We start from the raw sequence: 19672 nt of genomic DNA, 5'->3' as shown, positions 1-19672 counted from the left end.
CCCCAAAGCACAGACTTCAGCTATACCAGGACGTTTTGGGGGCTGCCTGGGTGCCAGGCACTGTGTGTGCTGACAGCACAGTGGGTTCTGTGAGGGGCAGGGGGCCCAGTGTTCAATCTTAGCACCTCTACTTCTTAGTTGCCAGACAGCTGGGTGTGATGGTTCACATCTGTAATCCAAACATTCTAAGAGGCTGAGGCTATGTATAAGATCCCATCTCAAAATCCAACATGGCTTGGGATGGAACTCAACGTAAAGGCCCTGGGTTCGATCTCCATCCCCGGTACTGCTGAGAAGTGGGGACCTATCCGTTGAGTTGTTGGGGATGGAGTTAAGTCATGGGCAGAGCTTGGAGCACACAGGAAGTACAGTGTCAGCTGCTGTCACTACAGTTACACCTCACTACCGCTGATGGAGTAGATGTTTACAGCCTGCGCACTTTATGCATAAGAAAATGGATGCACACAGGGGGTAAATAACTTGTTCAAAGCAGGTACATTATAGAACCATGGGCTCAGAAGGTGAATCTGGGAGAATAAAGTTTTCTTTTTTTTTCCGTCCAAGATTTCTAACTTTGTGTAACCCTGGTCAATCATTTCCCATGCATGGGGTTTGGACAGACTTTGAAGGCACTTATAGCTCCACGTCCCCTGGACAAGGAGCCTGCCTGCCATCTCCCCAGGAGTGTCACAATCTGCCAAGGCAATGCATGCCTGTGGAAGGTGCAGACTCGGAGTCAGGGGGCCTGTGTGCCTCCAGCTATGCCAACAGCAGGTGGGCGACCTGGAGCCGGTCACTTTATTCCCTGCTCAATTTCCCCTCCGTGATAGAAGTGGGGCAGACCAGCCTCAGAACTGTTGCTGGGGTTTTGTCTGCAAGATCTGGTGACCATGATAGAAGAGTGGATTGCATGTCTCAGCCCCTGGTCCCCAAGTCACCAGGCCTCTTGGTGGTACAAGCCATGGGAACCATGGGTGAAGGGTACCATGTAGGACAAAGTGAGGTTTCCAAGTGGCTCTCACTAGGGCTACACTGCCATTAACCACTCCCTGGGACTTCTGTAGACATGTTCAAGTTGAATAAAGCATCCCTAGCCTGGCTTTCAAGCTCCCTGTCCAACCTGCATCCTGGCCCTTTCTGCCTTTCCCCCCGCCCCAGCACACACCATCCAGCTCCTGGGAGCACCTACCCCTCCTCTAGCTGCCCCAACGTCTTGCCAAGCCTGATCACCACCCTGCTCTTTGAAATGCTCTCCTTCCTGTCTGGAATGTTTATCCTTGCACACCCCTCTCACATCCAATCTTTAAGATGCAGCTAGAGTCACTTTCGCTGAGAAGCCCTCCAGGAATTATCCAATTGTCCTTCTGTGTTTCCGGGCTCTGTTAATTCTGCCACATCTCTTAATAAACATATGATTACTGGATGTCTCTGCTCATGACCAGGGCAGCCCTGAGCCACTTGTCACCTGTGGAACCTTCAGCAGGTTGCTGCTCACTGAACCAGTTTCTCTGTTGTGAGGCTTCCACTACGTAACTTAAATAAAATAGTACAGGTAAGGCACTCAGGATATGCTGGCCATTTCTCCACCCATCACAGTGGGACTTGGCAAATGTGGGGGCCTGCATGAAAGCTCCCTGGGTCAAAAATAAGGCTAATGAACATTTATCAGGAAGGGACTAAGATCAGAGCTTATAACATCATCTTAGCTGAGTCTCAATAACTTTTTATGGGAGACACTACCATTGGCCCTGCTTTACAGATAAGGAAACTGAGCCTTTGTCAGCTGAGGTCCCTGATAAAGGACTCCCAGCTGGCAGGAGCTAGAATTCACAGCAATCCACATGGAATGAGTCCATAATGGGGCGGGGGGAGGGGGAGAACTGCGGTGGAAGCTATAACCTGAATCTTATACTCATGCTTTTGCAGTTGGACACTCTGGTTGATGACTTTGCCTAGGGTGTCTTAAATTGATAGGTGGACTCATGAATCTCAAGTGAGACATAAGGACCCCATTGTCCAGGGACTTCCAACCCCTCTGCCAGCCCTTCTACCCACCCCCTCAAATCTGGAGCCACCCAGTCTGTCCTCTCTTTACATCTCTGCCAGATGTCTTATTCTGATGCATCCTCAGACTCCTGATGACTCCAGGGCCCCTGGGAGCGTCCCTGTCCCCAACGAAGGGCAGGATCAGGAACTGACAGTTGGGGCCACCCCACCACTGAGACGTGCAGAGAAAGAACCGCAGGTGGGGCCAAGGAAGCAGCTCAGATCCAGGGGGTGGATACCCAGGCTTCTAATAATGACAGAAGTGACAACATCGACAAAGGTGAACATTTATTGGACACCTACTATGTGCCAGGCACTGCCCTAACCACTCAAAGCACACGAACCCTTCTTATCCTCACAATTCTTCGAGGTAGGTTCTGTTATTAACCTCATTTGACAGATGAGGAAACTGAGGCCCAGAGAAGTGAGATGACTTGTCCAAGGTCAAGTTAGTGTCAGAGGCCCCAGCAGTCACCAGCTATGTGTCCCTGGACGGGTCACAACCACTTCTCTGGGTGGGGTTTCCCCATCTGGCACCTGCAGGACCCCACCTCATGGTTTCTATGACAACTAAAATGGTCTTACAGCGCCCCAGCACACAGTGGGTGCTCAGTAAATGGTCAGCCTTCCTTTCCTCTTAACTTTGATGCAGGAAACCTGGGTGGGGGCATCTTGGCGCATCCTCCCTCCAGCAATGCCCTCCAAACCAGGCCTAAGCAGCCCCCACTTAGTTGCGCAGTGCTGCTGCCTCCTCCTAGCTAACCGCAGAGCCATGCAGCGCTGGTCTCGCCTTACTTTTAATGACATGGTCATAATTCTGCACCTCTGGGCCCAAAAGCTGCACCCTGGAGGGGGCGCCGGAGAGTCTGTCCCTGACAAGGCCCCCTCCAGTCCCGCCGCCCTGGGTAGATGGGGAGGTCGAGGAAGGAGCCAAGCAGGGAAATGCACTGTCCTGTGGGAGGCTAGGAGGCTTGGGCCTCGTCGTCCACGCGGTGGCCGGCGTAGAGAGCGGCCAGAGGCCGGAAGCGCGGGCCCCAGCTGCTGAGATAGGCGAAGTCCTGCTCGGAGCCCGACGAACCGCTGTGCAGCGAGCTGAGGGAGGCGGCCGGCGAGTCCGCGCCCTCGAAGGCGTAGGTCTGGAAGGCGTCGTAGGGCGGTACCGAGAGGTCCCCGTCCGCCAGCGCCACCTTGCGGCTGATGAAATCCCTGAACACCGAGAAGTCCGGCTCGGGGCTCGGCTGCCCCTGCGGGAGCGAGTGACGCTCCGAGGACGGGCGCGCCTGCGGGGGGCTGCTTGCGCTTCCGCCCGCGCCCCCACCACCGCCGCCCGCGTCTCCGCCCTTGAGCTCGCCGAAGTCGTAGAGGCTGCGCAGCGCCGACATGTCGTAAGCCTCTGTGTCCTGCTCGCCGCCGCCCTCGTCGTTGTACTTGATGACGTTGTCCCGCATGTCCTCGTCCTCGTCTGAGCTCAGGTGGCTCTTGTGGTGGCGCCTGAGGGTGAGGATCAGCAGCACCAGTACTGTTCGGGAGACAAGGGTTGGGGAGGGAGGGGGGGCAGAATGAGGGCCCAGCAGGACATTAGAGGACCCCCTCCGCCACTGCACCCCTGGGGCAGCGGGCCCAGCCCAACACTGCATACTTGTGTTTAAGAAAACACCTTACAAAAAAAAAAAAAAGAAGAAGAAGAAAAGAAAACACATTATAGTCAGAACCAAGCTGTCTGGACAGGTAGTGAGCTACCCTTCTAGAGAGGCAGGCAAACTGAGACCAGGTCACCCTGGGGTTGGGGGTGGCAAGCAGCGGAGTTAAGGGTTTTTGTGAGTGCCCAGGGCTGGAGTCAGCCTCCGAGGTCTCTATCCTCAACTCCGAAGAGATGCACTTTCCTGCACTGCCAGTCTGGGGCTGTGAAGGAGGCAGCTCAAAGACAGAACGATGTCCTCGCCCGAGTTCTCTTCTGCTCTTGCCCGCTGCTCTCTGCTCTAGAAGGCCGGGGGTGTCAGGTCAAGACCTGCAGGATCCCCCTCTGAGCTCCGGGCCAGGCTCTGTGCCTTCACTCCTGAGAAGGTGTTTCTCTTTCTGGCACACGGGTGGCTCTCAGAGTTCCCAGCAGTCCCTGCAGACTTGTCTTCAGGTCCACCCTAGAGTTGCTGGGGGAAGGAAGGGCAGGGCAGGAGTGCAGCCTGTGTTTCCACAAGGTCTCTGGTCCATGAAGGAGCCACCGGAGGTGAGAGCCACAGCTGTACCACAGACCTGATGCAGCTGTGGTGGTATGTCTGTCTTCTCCCCCTGTAATGACACCCTGAATTACCCCTAGGATCCCGGAAATGCTCCTCTAACTTGGTGCTCCATGTGCAGGAAACACTGGACTCATGCTTGTGAAAGAATTAATGAATTAATGAATGAAGAGTTGGATGGAGATTATGGAGGCTGGGCCAGTGAATGAGTGAGTGAGTGAATGAATGTCCTTCTGGCTTGCTTGCTTGCTTTCTCTCTTGCTTGCCTTTCTTCCTTCCTTCTTTCCCTTCCTTCCTTCCCTTCTTTCTTTCTTTCTTTCTTTCTTTCTTTCTTTCTTTCTTTCTTTCTTTCTTTCTTTCTTTTGCATACTAGGGATTGAACCCATAGATTTCACATTGAGCTATATCGCCAGTTCCCTTTCGAATTTTTTTTTAAGACTGGGTGTGGTGTTGCACACCTGTAATCCCCGCTCTTGGGAGGCTGTAAACGGGTAGATCACTATACATCCAATCTTGTAGTGAGACCCTGTAGATCCTTCCCTAAAATTAAAAAAAAAATTTTTTTTTCAGACAGAATCTTTCTGAGTTGACCAGGTTGGACACAAACTTGCAGTCTTTCTGCTTCAGCCTCTCAGAGTGTTGGGGTTACAGGTGTGTGCCACCCCATCTGGCCTGGTTTTCTTCTTTGACTTCCAGGATTCTACACCCTCCCCCTTTCTCCTCCTCCTACCTCACGGATGCTCCTTCTGTGTCTTCTAAGTGGGCCTCTCCTTAATGTCAGATGACCAAAGACTCAGACCTGACCCTTCACCCATACTCCCTTTGTAGGTGCCCTCCTCCATCTCTATTTAGAAACCAACAGCTTCCCTATCTCCGGGACCTGAACTGCTCCCCTGAAATCTAGATTGTGCATCCAGTTTCCCACTCAACATGTCCTCTTGGATGACCAAGAGAATTTGAAATGGAATGTATCTAATGTGGAAATAATAATCCTTTCCTCTTCCCACCCTCAGTGTCCCCTATCTCAGTGATGACATCCCTAACGTTGCAGTTATTCAAGACATTCAAAGGTCTCTTGTTCATTGATGAACCCCAGGGCCTAGAACAGGCTAGCATATAGGCAGGACTCATGGCTGGCTCTGTACATAAATGGTGGGTGGGTGGGTGGATGGGCAGATGGGTGCACAGAAATATGCTGGGTCCTGGGCCATGAATTAGCTTGCTCTTGCAATTCGAGCAGTTTAAGCCAAGCCACTGGCCAGAGTCAGCTGCTAGGGCCATGGGGCAGGGTACTGGCTCACCACTTAACAAGATAGCTTATGACAGGGAAGGGGACAGGCCTATAGGGAGGGCCCCAGGGAGGGAAGGTGTCAAGAGGGAAGTGGGGAAGATGGATGGGCAGCTTTCAGAGCTGGAAGTGGGGAGCTGCGGAGGGGGATGCCCGAGAGAACAGATGGTGGGGATTGCGGGCGGCGGGCGACAGATGTGCCAGGCCTGATCAGCGATTCTGCCTGTCACCTTTAGAGCACTGATGTGCACTTTCTTCGTTTGTGGGCAATTAGGCAGAAATTTGTTTGCACTGCCTCGGAAAATGAAACCGCTGTAAAGTGCACTCTCTGGAAAAAGGTTTTCTGAGCCGTAGGCCGGGTGACCGAGAGGGGGCTGGGTTTCTTTCTAGCAAGGAGGAGCCTGCCCTGGGCCCCTGCAGGGGCTGGATGTGGTAGGGCCTTGGAACTGGGGCAGCAGCAATGCCAGAGGTGGGCAGCATGGAGTGGAGGCAGATGCCCTCTCCCAGGAACTGAGAAAAACTGGCATTTGCCATCAGCACCTCCCAAGAGCCCCAGCTCTGGCTGCACCATGAGCCCAGCGGCAGGACTGGAGCCTCGGTGCCTTTCTGCATTTGGGTGGCTGCTGCTGGGATAGGACCCCACTTGAATCCCACTTAGCTCCTCAAATTTGACCTCTTCACGGGGGCACTTAGGGGTTCAGATGGATTTGGGCGGGGCCAGTACCGTGTAGATCTTGCCCTCCCCACCATACCTTCAGATTTTGCCACAGGTGCCCAAAGATTTGCTACCAGATTAAATTCATAGCAGGATAGAGGAGCCGGGAGCACAAGGTGACAGGACCTAACCGGAAGTCAGATAACCATGTGCCTTTACAGAAGCCACTTAACCTCTCTGAGCCTCCGTTTCCTCATCTGAAAAATGGTACAATATATTTGACATGCATTCTGTTTAGGGAGAACGAAGAAAAGATCATAGATGTAAGAGGATTATAGGTCTATTTGGCTTTTTTAAACACCAGGGAGAGATTCGGGCAGGGAAGAGGGCCAGTGGTCTGAATTCAGTTCCAAGTGAGAGGTCACTACCCGGATGAGGAGAAAGTCTGCTCTGTATTTAGGAGACTTCTCATAGAAGCTTCATTTAAATTTTCAGGCCAGTGCACCCTTGCACGGAGGGGACACTGAGGTCCCAGAGGGGCCAGTTGAGAAGGTCACTCAGGGCCCCAGGATGGAGGACAATTGGGAAGGGTGGGTGGCTCTCAGTGGACTCACCGACCAGGATGAGGACACAGACCAAGAGGGCGATGAGGGCGCCGGGGCTGAGGGAGGCCGCCATGACGAAGGCTGTGGTGTTGCACGACTGGATGGCCCCAGAGCTGTCACAGCCGCAGACGCGGATGGTGAGTGTGCCCGTGCTGCTGAGCGTGGGCGGCCCGCTGTCCACCACAAGGATGGGCAGGAAGAACACGTCCTGCTCCTGCCGGTTGAAGCCCACATGCTGCGTGTGCACTGCAGCTGTGTTGTCTGCTCCGGAGGAAGGGGTGGTGTGTGATTGGGGGCCAGGGCCAGCCCCTCCCATCCCAGCCACCTTCCACCTCAGGACTTGCTTCTACACCCTGGATTTCGGTCTCCCACTGAGTCTTAGGTCTGTGCTGCCCGAGATCCTGTTCTCAGCCGCATAACCCGTATCTCTGTCCTCAGCTGTCCCTGTATTCTGTTCACAGCTGTCTCAAGATGTGGTTTTCAGCTCTTGTAAGATTTTTGTTCCTAGCTGTGCCAAGGTACTATCCCCAGCTATTCTAAGATTCAGTCCCCAGCTGGACCAAGGACCTGGCCCTGGCTATGTAAAAAATAATTTTTTTTTTTTTTTTTTTTTGCTATGCATCTCAACAGCTTGTTTGTGTTTGAAATTCCACTCCAGCCCAGAAGTCCTGTGATCTTTGGGTCATGTTTTACTGGGCCCTGACAAGTCCAGGGTCATCAGGGAAGACGGGGAAAGCTGGCTGGCACCTGTCTTTGGCTGAAGGATCTTTCTGTCCTTCTTCTGAGTTGAGAGACCTGGAGCTGGCTCAGGAGTCTTCAGTAAGAGGCTGAGCCCAGGGGCTGGGGGCACAGTGCTGGGGTCAATGGAAGGGCCCTAAAGCATCTTTAGCCACCTCTCCTTCTCTACATCCTTCCTTTCTACATAGGCCAGAGAGGTTGGTGAGCTGGCACAGTGGTGTCCACTGCACAGCTCCAGGGCAGGGAATGGCTGGTGTTGGAGCTCAAGTCTACTTTCTGTATCTGTCCTGTCTCCTTACACCTGTCTGCTACCAGTCAGGCCAGCTGAGCCCTGGTCCCTGATACCTCCTCTCGGTCCTGCAGGGTGTGGAGGTATAAAGGGTGTAGAGCTTGAAGGTGGCCACCCTAGCCTTTACAGTCAGCTCCCCGAAAGGAGCTCTGTCTTCTTCTCTCTGCCCTCGAAGTCTTCAGACTGGACTCTGATCTTAGACTGCGGAAGCAAGAGGCCCTCCTGATTTTTGTGGCCCCAGATAATTCAGGCCAACCTATTGTACAGAGAGGGAATCTGAGGCAGGGAAGGATAGTGGGGAAGGAAACCCAGGTCCCAGGATGGAGCCCGTTCTTTTTCCAGCAGCTCCGTCCTGAGCAGCACCTCCACCCCAATTCAGCACTCCAGATAGGGACTTCCTCAGCTCGACTACAATGCAGGAAAAGGAACTCTTGTGAGCGCTGATGTATGACCTTGGACACATCTAGGAAGTGGACATAAGGTCCAGATGAGGCAAAGGTTTGTCCCGAGTTGGATTGCCCATGAGGTGACAGGCACATGAGACATTACGCTGTCTACTTTGTACATATTTGAACATTTCCATACAAATGTTAAAGTAATAATACTGAGTGTATCATTTTTGAGCTTGCAAATCTCAGCTGCTTTGGGCCTCGGTTTCCTCAGCTGTACATTGAGAAAAAATGTACTATGTAGGCACGAGGGCTTAATGGTATCATTTACATGTAATCCTCAGAATAACTCCCAGCACACAGAAATTCTCCATAAATACTTGCTAACATTGTTCTCAAACTCTGCCCCATTTTCTCTGTGCCTGACCCTGTGCCTTTCCTCACAAAATTTCTGCTCTCTGGAACACCCTCTCCACCTGCTTGCCTGGGCAAATTCCTCATCCGTCATGCTCGAGCTAAATGTCACCGCCTTTCTGTGGCCTCTTTTCTCTGCTTCCCTGGGAAGGAAGGATTTATGGTTCCCCTCCTTTCTCTGACGACGCAGGTGCCATGCACAGTTCTGTCACAGCACTTGTCACGTTGCATTAGGCTAGCATGTGCCCATCCCTCTACTACCCTGATAGCGAGGGCCTGGCATCGAGCCAGTCTGGAGGAATGACACTCGAATGAGCCAGAACTTCAGCTAACCGGTGGTTCAGGGTCAGCTCTGCAGGCTCTGGCTTCAGACTCTGATTCGGACTCTAGCCTTCCTGTCAAAGGGTGAACCAACCCCAGCTGTGGAAATATCTGTCTTTCACCCAGGTATAAAGGAAAGGCAAGAGCAAGTGGGGCAAAGAAGGAAAGGTGTAGGGGCTCATTTGCATGGACTGCATGCTTTGGTGCCTGAAGAACCCTATGGGTGACTTAAATGCAGAGCAATATTTGGTCCTCCGAACAACCAAGAGCTACAGCATTGTGTCTCTTAAGTATACGGAAATGGAGGCTTAGAGAGAATGACCTGTTTTGAATGAATCCAGTGAAATTATCCATCCACCTATCCATTTATCAACCACTCTCCCACCCCCATCCATCCTCCATTATCTAGCTGTCTATCTAGCCATTTATCCACACTTCACCCTCAATCTCCTTATCTATTCTCCTCTCTTTTCTTCCTTCTTCTGTCCTTCTTCCCTCCTTCAAATAAATCTTCATTAACTGCTCTATGCTAGGCGCCCAGCTAGTCGCTAGAGCGAAATAACGGAGAGCTCAGTCAACTGGATCACAGCTCAGGTTCTAATACGAGACACAAATGCTAATTGAATAAAGCCACAGTTTGGTTTTACCACTGCAGACCATGGTGAGGGTTGTCAAGGAAAAGTAGAGCAAAGGGACACAGCAGGGGACTTGATCTAGCCTGGAAGGGTACGGAGAGCTTATGGAAGAAGTGGTGTCATTTCTGAGCCTTGGAATAGTGAGTCCAGGGGAAGGAACACCCCACGCAAAGGCCTTGAGGTGGTAAGAAACGAAATCTATCCAAGGAACTGAAAGGAGTCCTTTGGGCAAGAGGGGGAGGCAGGAGCGCATCATGGCAAGTTTTTGAGGCTACTTCTGATAAGGAATTTCCTTGTCTTGCCTTGCCTTGCCCTGCCCTGCCCTGCCCTGCCCTGCCCTGCCCTGCCCTGCCCTGCCCCTGCCCCTGCCCCTGCCCCTTCCCTTTCCCTTTCCTTTTCCCTTTCCCTTTCCCTTTCCCCTTCCCCTTCCCCTTCCCCTTCCTTTCCTTTCTTTTTGAGATAGGGTACCTCTATGTAGTCCAGGCCGTCCCTGAACTCATGACAGTCTTCCTGCCTCAGGCCCCTAGGTGCTAGGATTACAGGTGTGTGCCACCATTCACAGTTATTATTTTTTTATGAATTTGGGGCAGGGTCTACAGGGTCTCACTATATAGATTGAACTCGTAGTGATTCTCCTGTTTTTCAGCTTCCCAAGTGTGAGGATCACAGATGTGCACAGTCTCAATCACCAGCTCAGCGCACCCTGCGGGTGGGGCTGACACGGCATACCGGGGACTGAACCCCAGCTGCTGTGTTCAGTCTAAGCTGGCACTATAGTCCACCGCGCTATCAGGCCAGACTTCACAGTTATTTTCTTAAAGGCAGTGGGAAGTCACTGATTGGTGGCTTTTAAGCCAAGAAGTAACTTAGTGACATGTCATCCATTTATTCAGCAGCAAATAACATTTGAGCACCCTCTATATGTCAGAACTGTTTTAGGTTCTGGGGACACCCTGATGAGTAAGACAGACCTGGCTCCTGTCCTGGATGTGCCCTCTTCCTGTGCAAGGAAGCTCATTGTCTAGAATGCAAGAGTAGATGTGGAATGAGAGTCAGGCAGAGCTGGCGTGTTTTGTGTGAGCTAATAGGGGTAGAAGTGGCACAGAGAAGTTGACAGATTTGAGAAATGAGTAGCTGGCCCCAGCCCAGCTTCACACTACCAAGCAAGAACAGGGCTGTTTGTTTTTTGCAGGTTGCCGTCTTTGGACACACAACCATATGTTGTGGGAGCTCTGGTCCCTGCTACTCTTCCACCCCATGAAGGGATCCTCCAGTACCATCCTTGAACACCTCAGGCCACCCTCCTGGCAGCAGTTGGCTTCTACCAAGGAAACCACCGGACAGACACCCTGATCCCGTCCCACCCTTCTAGGTGGGATCTACGCCTAGCATTGCATCCATCCATCTGGCCTGACATACATCAGTGTCAATCTCTGGCTGCAAAAGCAATATTTATAAATCACGTTTCCAAACTGGCTACAAATTTGTACAAAGAAACAGATGGGATGGGGTAGCCATTTGTCACCTAGGATATTTATACCGTGAGGAGGATGGGACCCAGCATGCTATGATAGGAAGGGCTTGAGGGACTGGAGGAGGTGACCCTCTGTGTCCACTCCATTCTCAGAGATAGTCACCCCAGAAGGGAGCTCCAGAAGCCACAAGCCAAAAGGAAATGGCTGGGACAGAATTGCAGGCTCCTTGGGTTGCAAAACTTTGAACGTACAGAATTCAGTCTAGGCTTCTCTTCCTCTCCTGGGGCTGCCCAGGATACCTCTAGAGTGTGAAGGCTGGGCTGTACCAGTTTTTAGAATATCAATACTTCCAAAAAAGGTTCATGTTGCCCTGGCTCTGAGCCCTCAAGTGCTTCCTGGTGCCTCACTCAGCTTTTCTCTCAAGCATCGTCTAACTCTGACACTATCAAGATACTAAGGAGTTAGTGCCAGGCCTAGCAGGGGCTCTGGGGTACTACTCAGCTTGAGATGAGTGTCCTTTTGGGTCCTACCTAAGCTGTGGCTCTGTTTGTTACTTTTTTTTTTTTTCCTATTTGTGTATTTGGGACAGGGTCTCACTACGCAGCTCAGGCTTGTAGTGATCTTCCTGTTGCCAGCCTCCCCAGCACTAGGATTACAAGCGTAAGCCACCACGCTGGGTCTCTGTGGCTGGCTCAGCATGACCAGGGGTGGAGCCGGTGCAGCATGTGGCGCTAGGGATTGAACCCCAGTCCCTGTGCTTGTGTAAGCAGGTGCTTAGTCCACTGAGCTATCTTGCTGGCCCTTGTTATATATTTTTAATATGGCTCATGGAACTACAGATAGGCCTGACTGAAGAGGCTTCTAAGACTTTTCCCTTTGGGGCAGTGGAGTCCTGGGGGTGATCTTGACCTGTCCCAGGGCAGGAAGGGAGCCACAGAATCTGGCCTCTGTGGTTCTGTCTCCTCCCAGGCCTATCTCTCACTCCCTCACAGGCCTCCTTCTGTTCTTTGAATGGCCCAACCCTCCTGTTCCTACCTCAGGGCCTTTGCACCTGCTATTTCTTCCATCTGGACTGTTCTTAGTCCAGTTATCTGCACAGCTCACTCCTCCATTTCCTTTAGATCCTCTTCACTTTGGAGCCCCTCTGAGAGGCCTCCCCAGACCTCCTTATTTAGCGTAACTCCTACTCTCATCTTGCCTTGCATTTTGGTTGAAGGTAACGCATTTCAAGGACCTTCTATGATGTGCCAGGCATTGCTCTAGGCATTTGGTAATAAAAGTCCAGAGTTTTGTGGAGAATTCATTATTCCTTCCTCCACTAACCACCTAACATCTCCAACACATTATTTATTTGTCTGACTTCTGTCTCACCTCATTAGCAAACAAATTCCCTGCGGGAGGGGATTTTGTCCTGTCTGCCATTGCACTTCTAGGACCCAGAGCAGAGCCTGACCACAGGCAGTATGTCTCAATAATGAACAATAATGTACTCAATAAATAATTACTGCATGTAGGAACTGACATGCTCTAAGGATAGCAACATATGTTTGTAGGCCCTGAGCTTCCGGGGCCACCAAGCCCTCAAGGAAGGGCTGCTGCCAACACCAGTTTATAGATGGTAAAGCTGAGGCCTCAGGGGGAGCAAACATTGGCCAGCATGGCACACAGAGCCATCAGCAGAGCCTGGGCTGGCACGGGCATTGGGCAGTGGTGCCTGCCTCAGGCGTCCGTTCCCTCAGGCGTCAGACTTCAGGGTCACGTGGAAGTGGATCGCGAGTGCATCTCTCTCGAGATTGCTGAATCCAGGCTGGGTGGGGAGATTTGCTGCCTCAAGGGTGAGCAGAGCAGGGGCGCTGTGCCTCACACAGGTGAGAGCTGGGATTCCAACCCACCAAGGACTCCTGGGGGACCTGGGCAGGCCCCTTCCCTCTTGGAGCCTCTATTTCATTACTTAAAACATGGAAGGAGTGGGAAAAGCAGCCTCTAGGGTGCCACAGGGATGCCTGGGGAAAGGTGAGTGCAGGAAGCACTTTGGAGCCCATAGTGTGCATGCGTGTGTGTGTGTGTGTGTGTGTGTGTTCTTTCCTCTTCACTTAGAACAGAGTCCTTGCCCCAACTCTGACCCAACCTGCCCCCTGGAAGCTCTCTCTAAATTTTTCCAATATCATTCCTTGCCTTTGGATTCCCCCTTTCCACTCTGCCAACCCATGCCCTGCAGGCGGCTGAGCCTGGGCTTCCTACCACCCTGGACCCAACCCTTCCCCGCTGGGTGTCTCCGGCCTTCCATCTTTAGTGAGGGAAGAGGGCAGGATGGCCGGGTCCCTCCCTCCACACATCCTGGGATTTGGTGGCTCACAGGCAACTCACCCTGGATGTCAAGCAGAGAGAAATGAGGGTTGCTGGGTGCCTCGGGCACCAGGCGGAAATAGAAGCGGTGACCCCCCGGGGGCTCATCTCTGTCCACCACACTGATGGTCTGGATGTGCTGAATGGGAAGCATCCGCAGGTCAGGCAGAGACCATATTGAGCCCAGGCCCAGGCTGCCCCTGGCCAGGGCTGGCAGCAACCCCGGCCCCTGACCCCCCGGTGGTACCTGGCCTGGCTTGGCATCCTCACACACAGCTGCCTCATAGGGCGTGGCTAGTTCTGGGGGATTGTCGTTCACATCGAGGATCCGGATCCTTAGGGATGCCCGGGATAGCTGCGCATGATTGTCTGTGAGAACAGCACAGAAGTAGGGCAAGAGGCCCCGAGTGTGAGAGTCAGATAAACCCCATCTGCTACCATGACAAGATAAGGCGGTGGGGTCATGCTGAGATTTTTCTTTTAAGTTGACCACATTCATACAAGGACCAGGGACCAGGACCGGATGCCTCTAGGTTTAGGGGAATCATCCTCACCATCCGCATCCCACCACCATTACTATGTCATAATCATGGGGACCATTAGCATTGGCACCACTAGCACCGTTTCTACAACCTCTATGACTGTAAATACCAGTACCAACCTGTCACTAATACCGCCACCAGCATCAGCACCATCAATGTCTTCACTAGCCCCATTGCCACTAGGATGCTATTGTTAACAGTATCATCTCCTGACCCAACAAGCAGTGCCACTGTCACCGTCCACACAGCCATCACTATCACCACATGGCTACCGTCACCCTCAGGAGATCAGTACCATCACCGCCATCACCACTAGAATTAGCACCCTCATCACGTCCATCGGCTTTACCCTGACCCCCTCTCTGCCATCACAAGTACTAAGAAACACCTACAGTCACCTCCTTTGCTACCACGGTCATCCCTCTGTCAACATCACCAATCTCATAACTACCATCTTCACCAATGCCATCCCCTGCCATGGCACAACCACCATTACCAGCCTCCTTCCTGCTGCCATGACCCCCACATAATGACCGTGATCACTATCACATCGCCCAGCCCTGTCTGGCCCATTGCCTGGAGTCCACAGACTGTGACAGAAGCATCCACAACCATTACGTCACGTATCCTGGGAGAAATCCTGTGGCTTGGTGCAAGTGGTAGCCCTGCGTTATAAAGGAGACACTAAAACACTGGGATGTTTACAGGAGAGATCACCTGGTGCCTGGACTTTAAAATCCCTGCTCTCTGCTGATCTCATCCTGAAAGGGCCAGGGAAGCCCAAGGAGATGGATTATGGCCAGCAAAGCCACAAGTCCCCACTGGTCCAACTGGGATGTCCTTGAGCTCAAAAGTCCCTGTCTCATTTTTCTCTAGGTTCCCAGCTCCGTGGGATGTGGCACAGAGAAGGTACTCGTACATTTACTGAGTGAGTGGATGGATCCTAGAAGGGTGGAGACTGCAGGAGCCTGGATTCCAGACATAGCTATGCCTGCCCCACCGTCTGGTCCTGGGTAAGATCCTGTCCTCTCTGACACCAATTTCCACACCTGGAAAATGAACAGGGCGTGGCGATTAAGGGCAGGGACCCGAGCCTACAAGTTCTAATCCCAGCTCTGCCACGTAATAGCTGTGTGATCGGAGTTCAGGTCATTTGACTTCTTTGTTCCTCAGTGTCTCACCTGCAAAACAGGCTGAAGAGTAATAGGTTGACTAAGAGTTAACACCGTGTATACCACACAGGATAAGTGTAACATAGACATCCTAGACATGATTCTAGATGCTGTACCTCATCCCAGCCTGGCCTCTGTGAGAAGCCCCCTGCATGTTGGCCCTTTCTGGCTTTCCTACCCTTGTCCCCAGGCCTGAGTGTCTCTGCTCCACCCCTAGGCACCTTTGCCACATTTCTCTGCTGATCTGCTCTGCCTGCCACCGACCTCAGGGGCATCTCCTGGGAGTGGAAACTCTACCACCTTCAAGCAGGGACTTGGATGACAGGGGTCGGACAGGGGCTATGTCAGGGGCGCCAGGAAATTTCCAAGCAGCCAGGTACCCTGTGTATTTTGAGAGGAGTGGGCTGGTCAGCTGCCTCCTTTTCTAAACCCAGGGACTCCTGCAGGCTGATGCCCACTGCTTGTGTGTTGATAAAAAAGAGGAAAGAAGCCAGGAGGGCAGGTAGGGCCACTGTTGGGAGGCCAGGAGAGGGAGGCAGACGGCTTCGTTAGCTCAGGGCTCACCCCTCTCTGGAGTTCCCCTTAGCCAGGGGCACCTTATCTTCTTAGCTCACCCAGATCTGCTGCCTCAATGATTAGAAGGGGCTCTTCTCAGGGCAGGAGATGGGAATTGTGACCTGGAATACTGGGGGAGCTGGGTTTTTAAAGCACATAGACCCTCAGTAGACAGATGGGGGTGCTTTCAGGAGTGTGGAGGGAGAGGCTCACAGGTGCCCCTCCTCCCATCTCCTAGCAGAAGCCCAGGGAGGGTGGGCTGGGCCAGGGCTGGAGGACAGACACCCTTCCCTGCAGCTTGGGGCTGCAGCAGGGCTGAGAGAGAGATGCAGATGGTGCCAAGGGCAGACTCTGAGCAGGACAGGCTGCTCGGTAGGCAGTGGTCACTCTCCTGCTGGGGAGGCTCCCACTACCCAGCCGCTGCCGCAGACCTTTCCTCTGAGAAGGTTACAGGTAGCTCTTGGGAAAGCCCTGACCCCTGTGGCCTGAACCAGGGTCTCAGAAGCAGGCAGCAGAATAGGCTTTCTGAAGAACTGCGCTTCTAAGTTGTCACAGCTGCCACCTGCGGAGCTCGTCCTAGGGAACTGGACAAGGGAACTGGGGCTGGAGCTGGACCTAGGGCTGGTTGGGAACTATCAGAGCTTAAGGGCAGCCCCAGTGCCCTTGACCTTGGGGCAGTAGTTTTCTGGCCTGGCTATACATTAGAATACCTGGGAAACCTTTAAAAATCCCTGTTCCCAAGGCTTGCCCAAGGGTTTCTTAATAATTCCACGAGTGCTCTAAGTGCACAAAGGGTACCAAACTGTAGCCCCAGGGTGGCACGTGGAGGAAACCGGCCTGATGCCTCACTCTGATGGTTCTTCCAGAGCCTGCCTGACCCCATTTATATGATTTATAATAACTTCTGTGGCTGCCGCCTCACGTGTTTCCGTCAAGAAACAACAATCTGCCAGGCACCGCGTCTTGACTTAGGTGCAGAATTTTCCAAATTATAAAGCTTTTTCTTACCTGGGACCTACAACGCCCAAGGGAGCAATTATTAGTCCCAGTTTGTAGATGAGAAAACTGAGGTCCCTTGAGGGATGGGGATTTTTCTCAAGACAAAGTGAGCCAGCAGTGGGGCTGAGCTCAGGTCCTAAGCCTCTTGATGGTAAGATTTGGCCCAGGTTCAGCATCAGGGGCTTCCTGCTGCCTGGGTCTTTTTGTCCATCCAGCGGCAGCTGCTGCTAGGCACAGTCCCATGCTGACCATACCCAGTGGCCAGCGGCAGGTGCCCCGATGGAGTCTCGGCCCCCCGTGGCCCTCCCCAACCTTGGTATCTCAGTTCAGCTGACTGACATGCAAATTAGTTTAATTATTTCTTCTTCTAAAATAAATTATATTTTGCAGTAGCTGCAATATGTTGTGTCAGGCAAAATTACATTCAATATTTTTAAACTAATTGATGCAGCCTTGAGGAGGGTTGATTGGCAGCCCGGAGCCGATCAGGCCTGCAGCCTTAACGGATTCCTAAATTAAAATTAAACGTGCTCCGGCCTGGTACTTCCTCCGGAGCTGGCTCACCATCAATCTAGGGAGGTGGCAGGTGGAGCCCCAGGGGCTGGAGGCCAGAGCACACTGGGCAGCTCAGCTGTGCCTTTGGAAGGAACCAAGCTGGGGCAGGAGAGCGCCACTGTGCAGCATGACAAGTCTTTCCCGTCCTTGTCCTTCGAGTTTCTTAAGTGGAGCAGATGGAGATTGGACCAGACAGTTTGGAACAGGGACTCGTGGTTTTTGCTGACAACTATGGATGAGAGCCTCTCTGCAAGAACACCTTGGTCTCCTGGTCAATGGCAGACAGACATGGCTCCAGATGGTGACAGGGATGTCTGCTGTGGAGTGAGTGAGATTTCTGCTGTGATCTGACTGGGACATGACTAGGTAAGGGGATGGAGAAGTTAGAGATTATTCCAGGAAGCACGATCAACATGTGCAAAGGACCTGGGGTAGCAGGGTGGCGAGGCTATGGGTCTCTTCCAAGGGAGACCTCAGCTGTTGACAGAGCCACTTGCCTGGCATCTGGAACAAACTGAGCAGGAAGTGGAGGTGTGACAGGGATGGTGGCAGCTGGGGGCCAGTGAAAGGAAGAGGAGCCATGGCCTGGCTTAGAAGCCAGAGCAATGTGCTGTTTCCCAAAAGGACCGCAGCAGACACACAGACTGGGTTCCATATTGCCCATGTTGTCCTTTTGGCACCTGCAGGAGTTAGGGACCAGGATCTCTGCTGTGCCACCAATGTGGAAATGACTCATAGCAGTGGGACAACTTGGCCAAGTCCCACAGGGAGTGGCTGACAAAGCCTGGGTTCAAAAGAGCCCTAATTCAGAGTGAGACTTTTTGACCACAAGAGGGTACAGCCTTCCTTCCTGTCCTCACCTGCAGGGCCCTGAAGAAATGTCCTGCCTCCTCCAGGAAGCTTCCTTTGACTGCTGTCAGCCCTGAGCAGTCGGAGAACAATTCCAAGTCCTACATACCACCAGGCCCGGAGGTCCTCCTGTTACTGCCACCCTGGCCTCATCCCTCTCCTTCCTCCCTTCACTTGGCCAGGTGTTTGCCCAGCTGTCTTCTCTATCTGAGTTTGCCTCTGACCATAGCACCTCTGCTTCACTTCTCAAGGCAGTATTCACCCCATCCCTCTGTGGTCTTACTTAACTCAATCATTCTTCCCCTGCCCTAGCATGCCAGGAGATTTCTATGTTTACTGCTGTATGCCCAGGTGATGAGTAAAGACTGGTCATGGGAATGTACTATGGTGACCTCTGTGCTGTGTTCCAAGAGGGAGAGGGATGGGGGAGGAGCTGCGGAGACAAAGTCCTGCCTGACCCCCCAGGGCTACACCCCTCAGGAATCCCACTGTCAGGGACGGGTACAGAACAGGACCCTCGCCCTGCCTGTCTCAGGACCAGCATCTTCCCATCATTAAGAAAATTGGAGGTGGACACTGTGCCTCTCAGCTGTCACAAAGAAAGAGACAAGTGATGGTGTGGGAGTGGGCGTGGGCAGGTGTGAGAAGCGGGGGAAGAGTGACAAGAGGTCTGGAGCAGCCAGCGAGGAGCTTGCAGGGCTGGGAGGGGCTGATGGACACTTGCCTCCAGCCCCCAGCCCTCCCTCCTCCCAAGGGAATGAAATTGCTTGTGAACATCAGGCTTTGATTGGAGTTGGTCAGCTGGGCAGGAAGATTGATCATCCCAATTACCGACCGCCAAGACAGGCGGCCTGGGGGGGGGGGAAGGTTGAGCATGCAGGTGGGGTGCTGCAGGGAAGGGGTGCCCAGGATCCAGGGGGGGCCTCTTAGCATTCCTGCCCTGTTCACATAGCTCTAAGGTGGGAGCTGGAGGTTTGGGCAACCTCTCTGTCTCACAGGGATGTGGAACATCTGGTTTGACTTCCACGTGGAAATGGGAGCCTTTGACCTTGTTGGGGAAGTTCATTCCTCTAAGGGCTGGGGGAGACTTCTGGCTGAAGTAGTTGGGGCTCTGACACTTCTGTACCCCCAAAACTGGGAAGAAGAGGGATGGGAGAAAGTTTTCTTTCTGGAGGATTAGTGGGGTCCTGATGTTCAAGCTGTGCCACTGGGACTTCATGGGCAACACAAAAACTTTGTTCTTGGAATTAACTTTGTCCTCGGCACAGGATCCCAGGTGTTGCTCAGTCCAAGAGGAGTTCACATCTGATTTACATGCCTCTGTTGACAGGAAGCTCACTACCTCACAAAAGGCAGTCTTTCATGTGTGGAGCTGCCATCTGCCTCTTCCCATCTGGCCCCTCCTGAGGGCTCTCTCTTACCACAGTACAGGAATCCCTGACTTCTCTTCTTGTCTGTCCTGCTCCTCCAGCCCTCTCTGCCCTAGAACCTGAGGGAACCAGGGGACCCACGTATGAGTATGTGTTCTGCTGTAGATCCAGGGGGCCCATGAGGCTCTTGTACAA

At 52.8% G+C, this 19672-nt stretch overlaps 1 protein-coding gene across 1 annotated transcript in view; it reads right to left on the bottom strand.

Annotated features, from left to right (window-relative positions):
* Positions 1-3008: 3008 nt before the first annotated feature.
* The window catches only part of Cdh22 (cadherin 22), a 69622-nt gene continuing 52958 nt past the window's right edge, over positions 3009-19672 (bottom strand). Inside the window, exons 8-11 of the mRNA XM_004636079.1 lie at positions 13683-13804; positions 13457-13574; positions 6838-7089; positions 3009-3565 (exon numbers count right to left, since the gene is read on the bottom strand). Coding sequence (XP_004636136.1) covers positions 3009-3565; positions 6838-7089; positions 13457-13574; positions 13683-13804 — 1049 coding nt within the window. The remainder of the gene's footprint in view (positions 3566-6837; positions 7090-13456; positions 13575-13682; positions 13805-19672) is intronic.

The sequence above is a fragment of the Octodon degus genome, unplaced genomic scaffold (genome assembly GCF_000260255.1).
Source record: "Octodon degus isolate 3935 unplaced genomic scaffold, OctDeg1.0 scaffold00077, whole genome shotgun sequence".
NCBI lineage: Eukaryota > Metazoa > Chordata > Mammalia > Rodentia > Octodontidae > Octodon > Octodon degus.
Note: the sequence above shows the minus strand (reverse complement) of the source record. Positions and strands in the feature narration are given on the sequence as shown.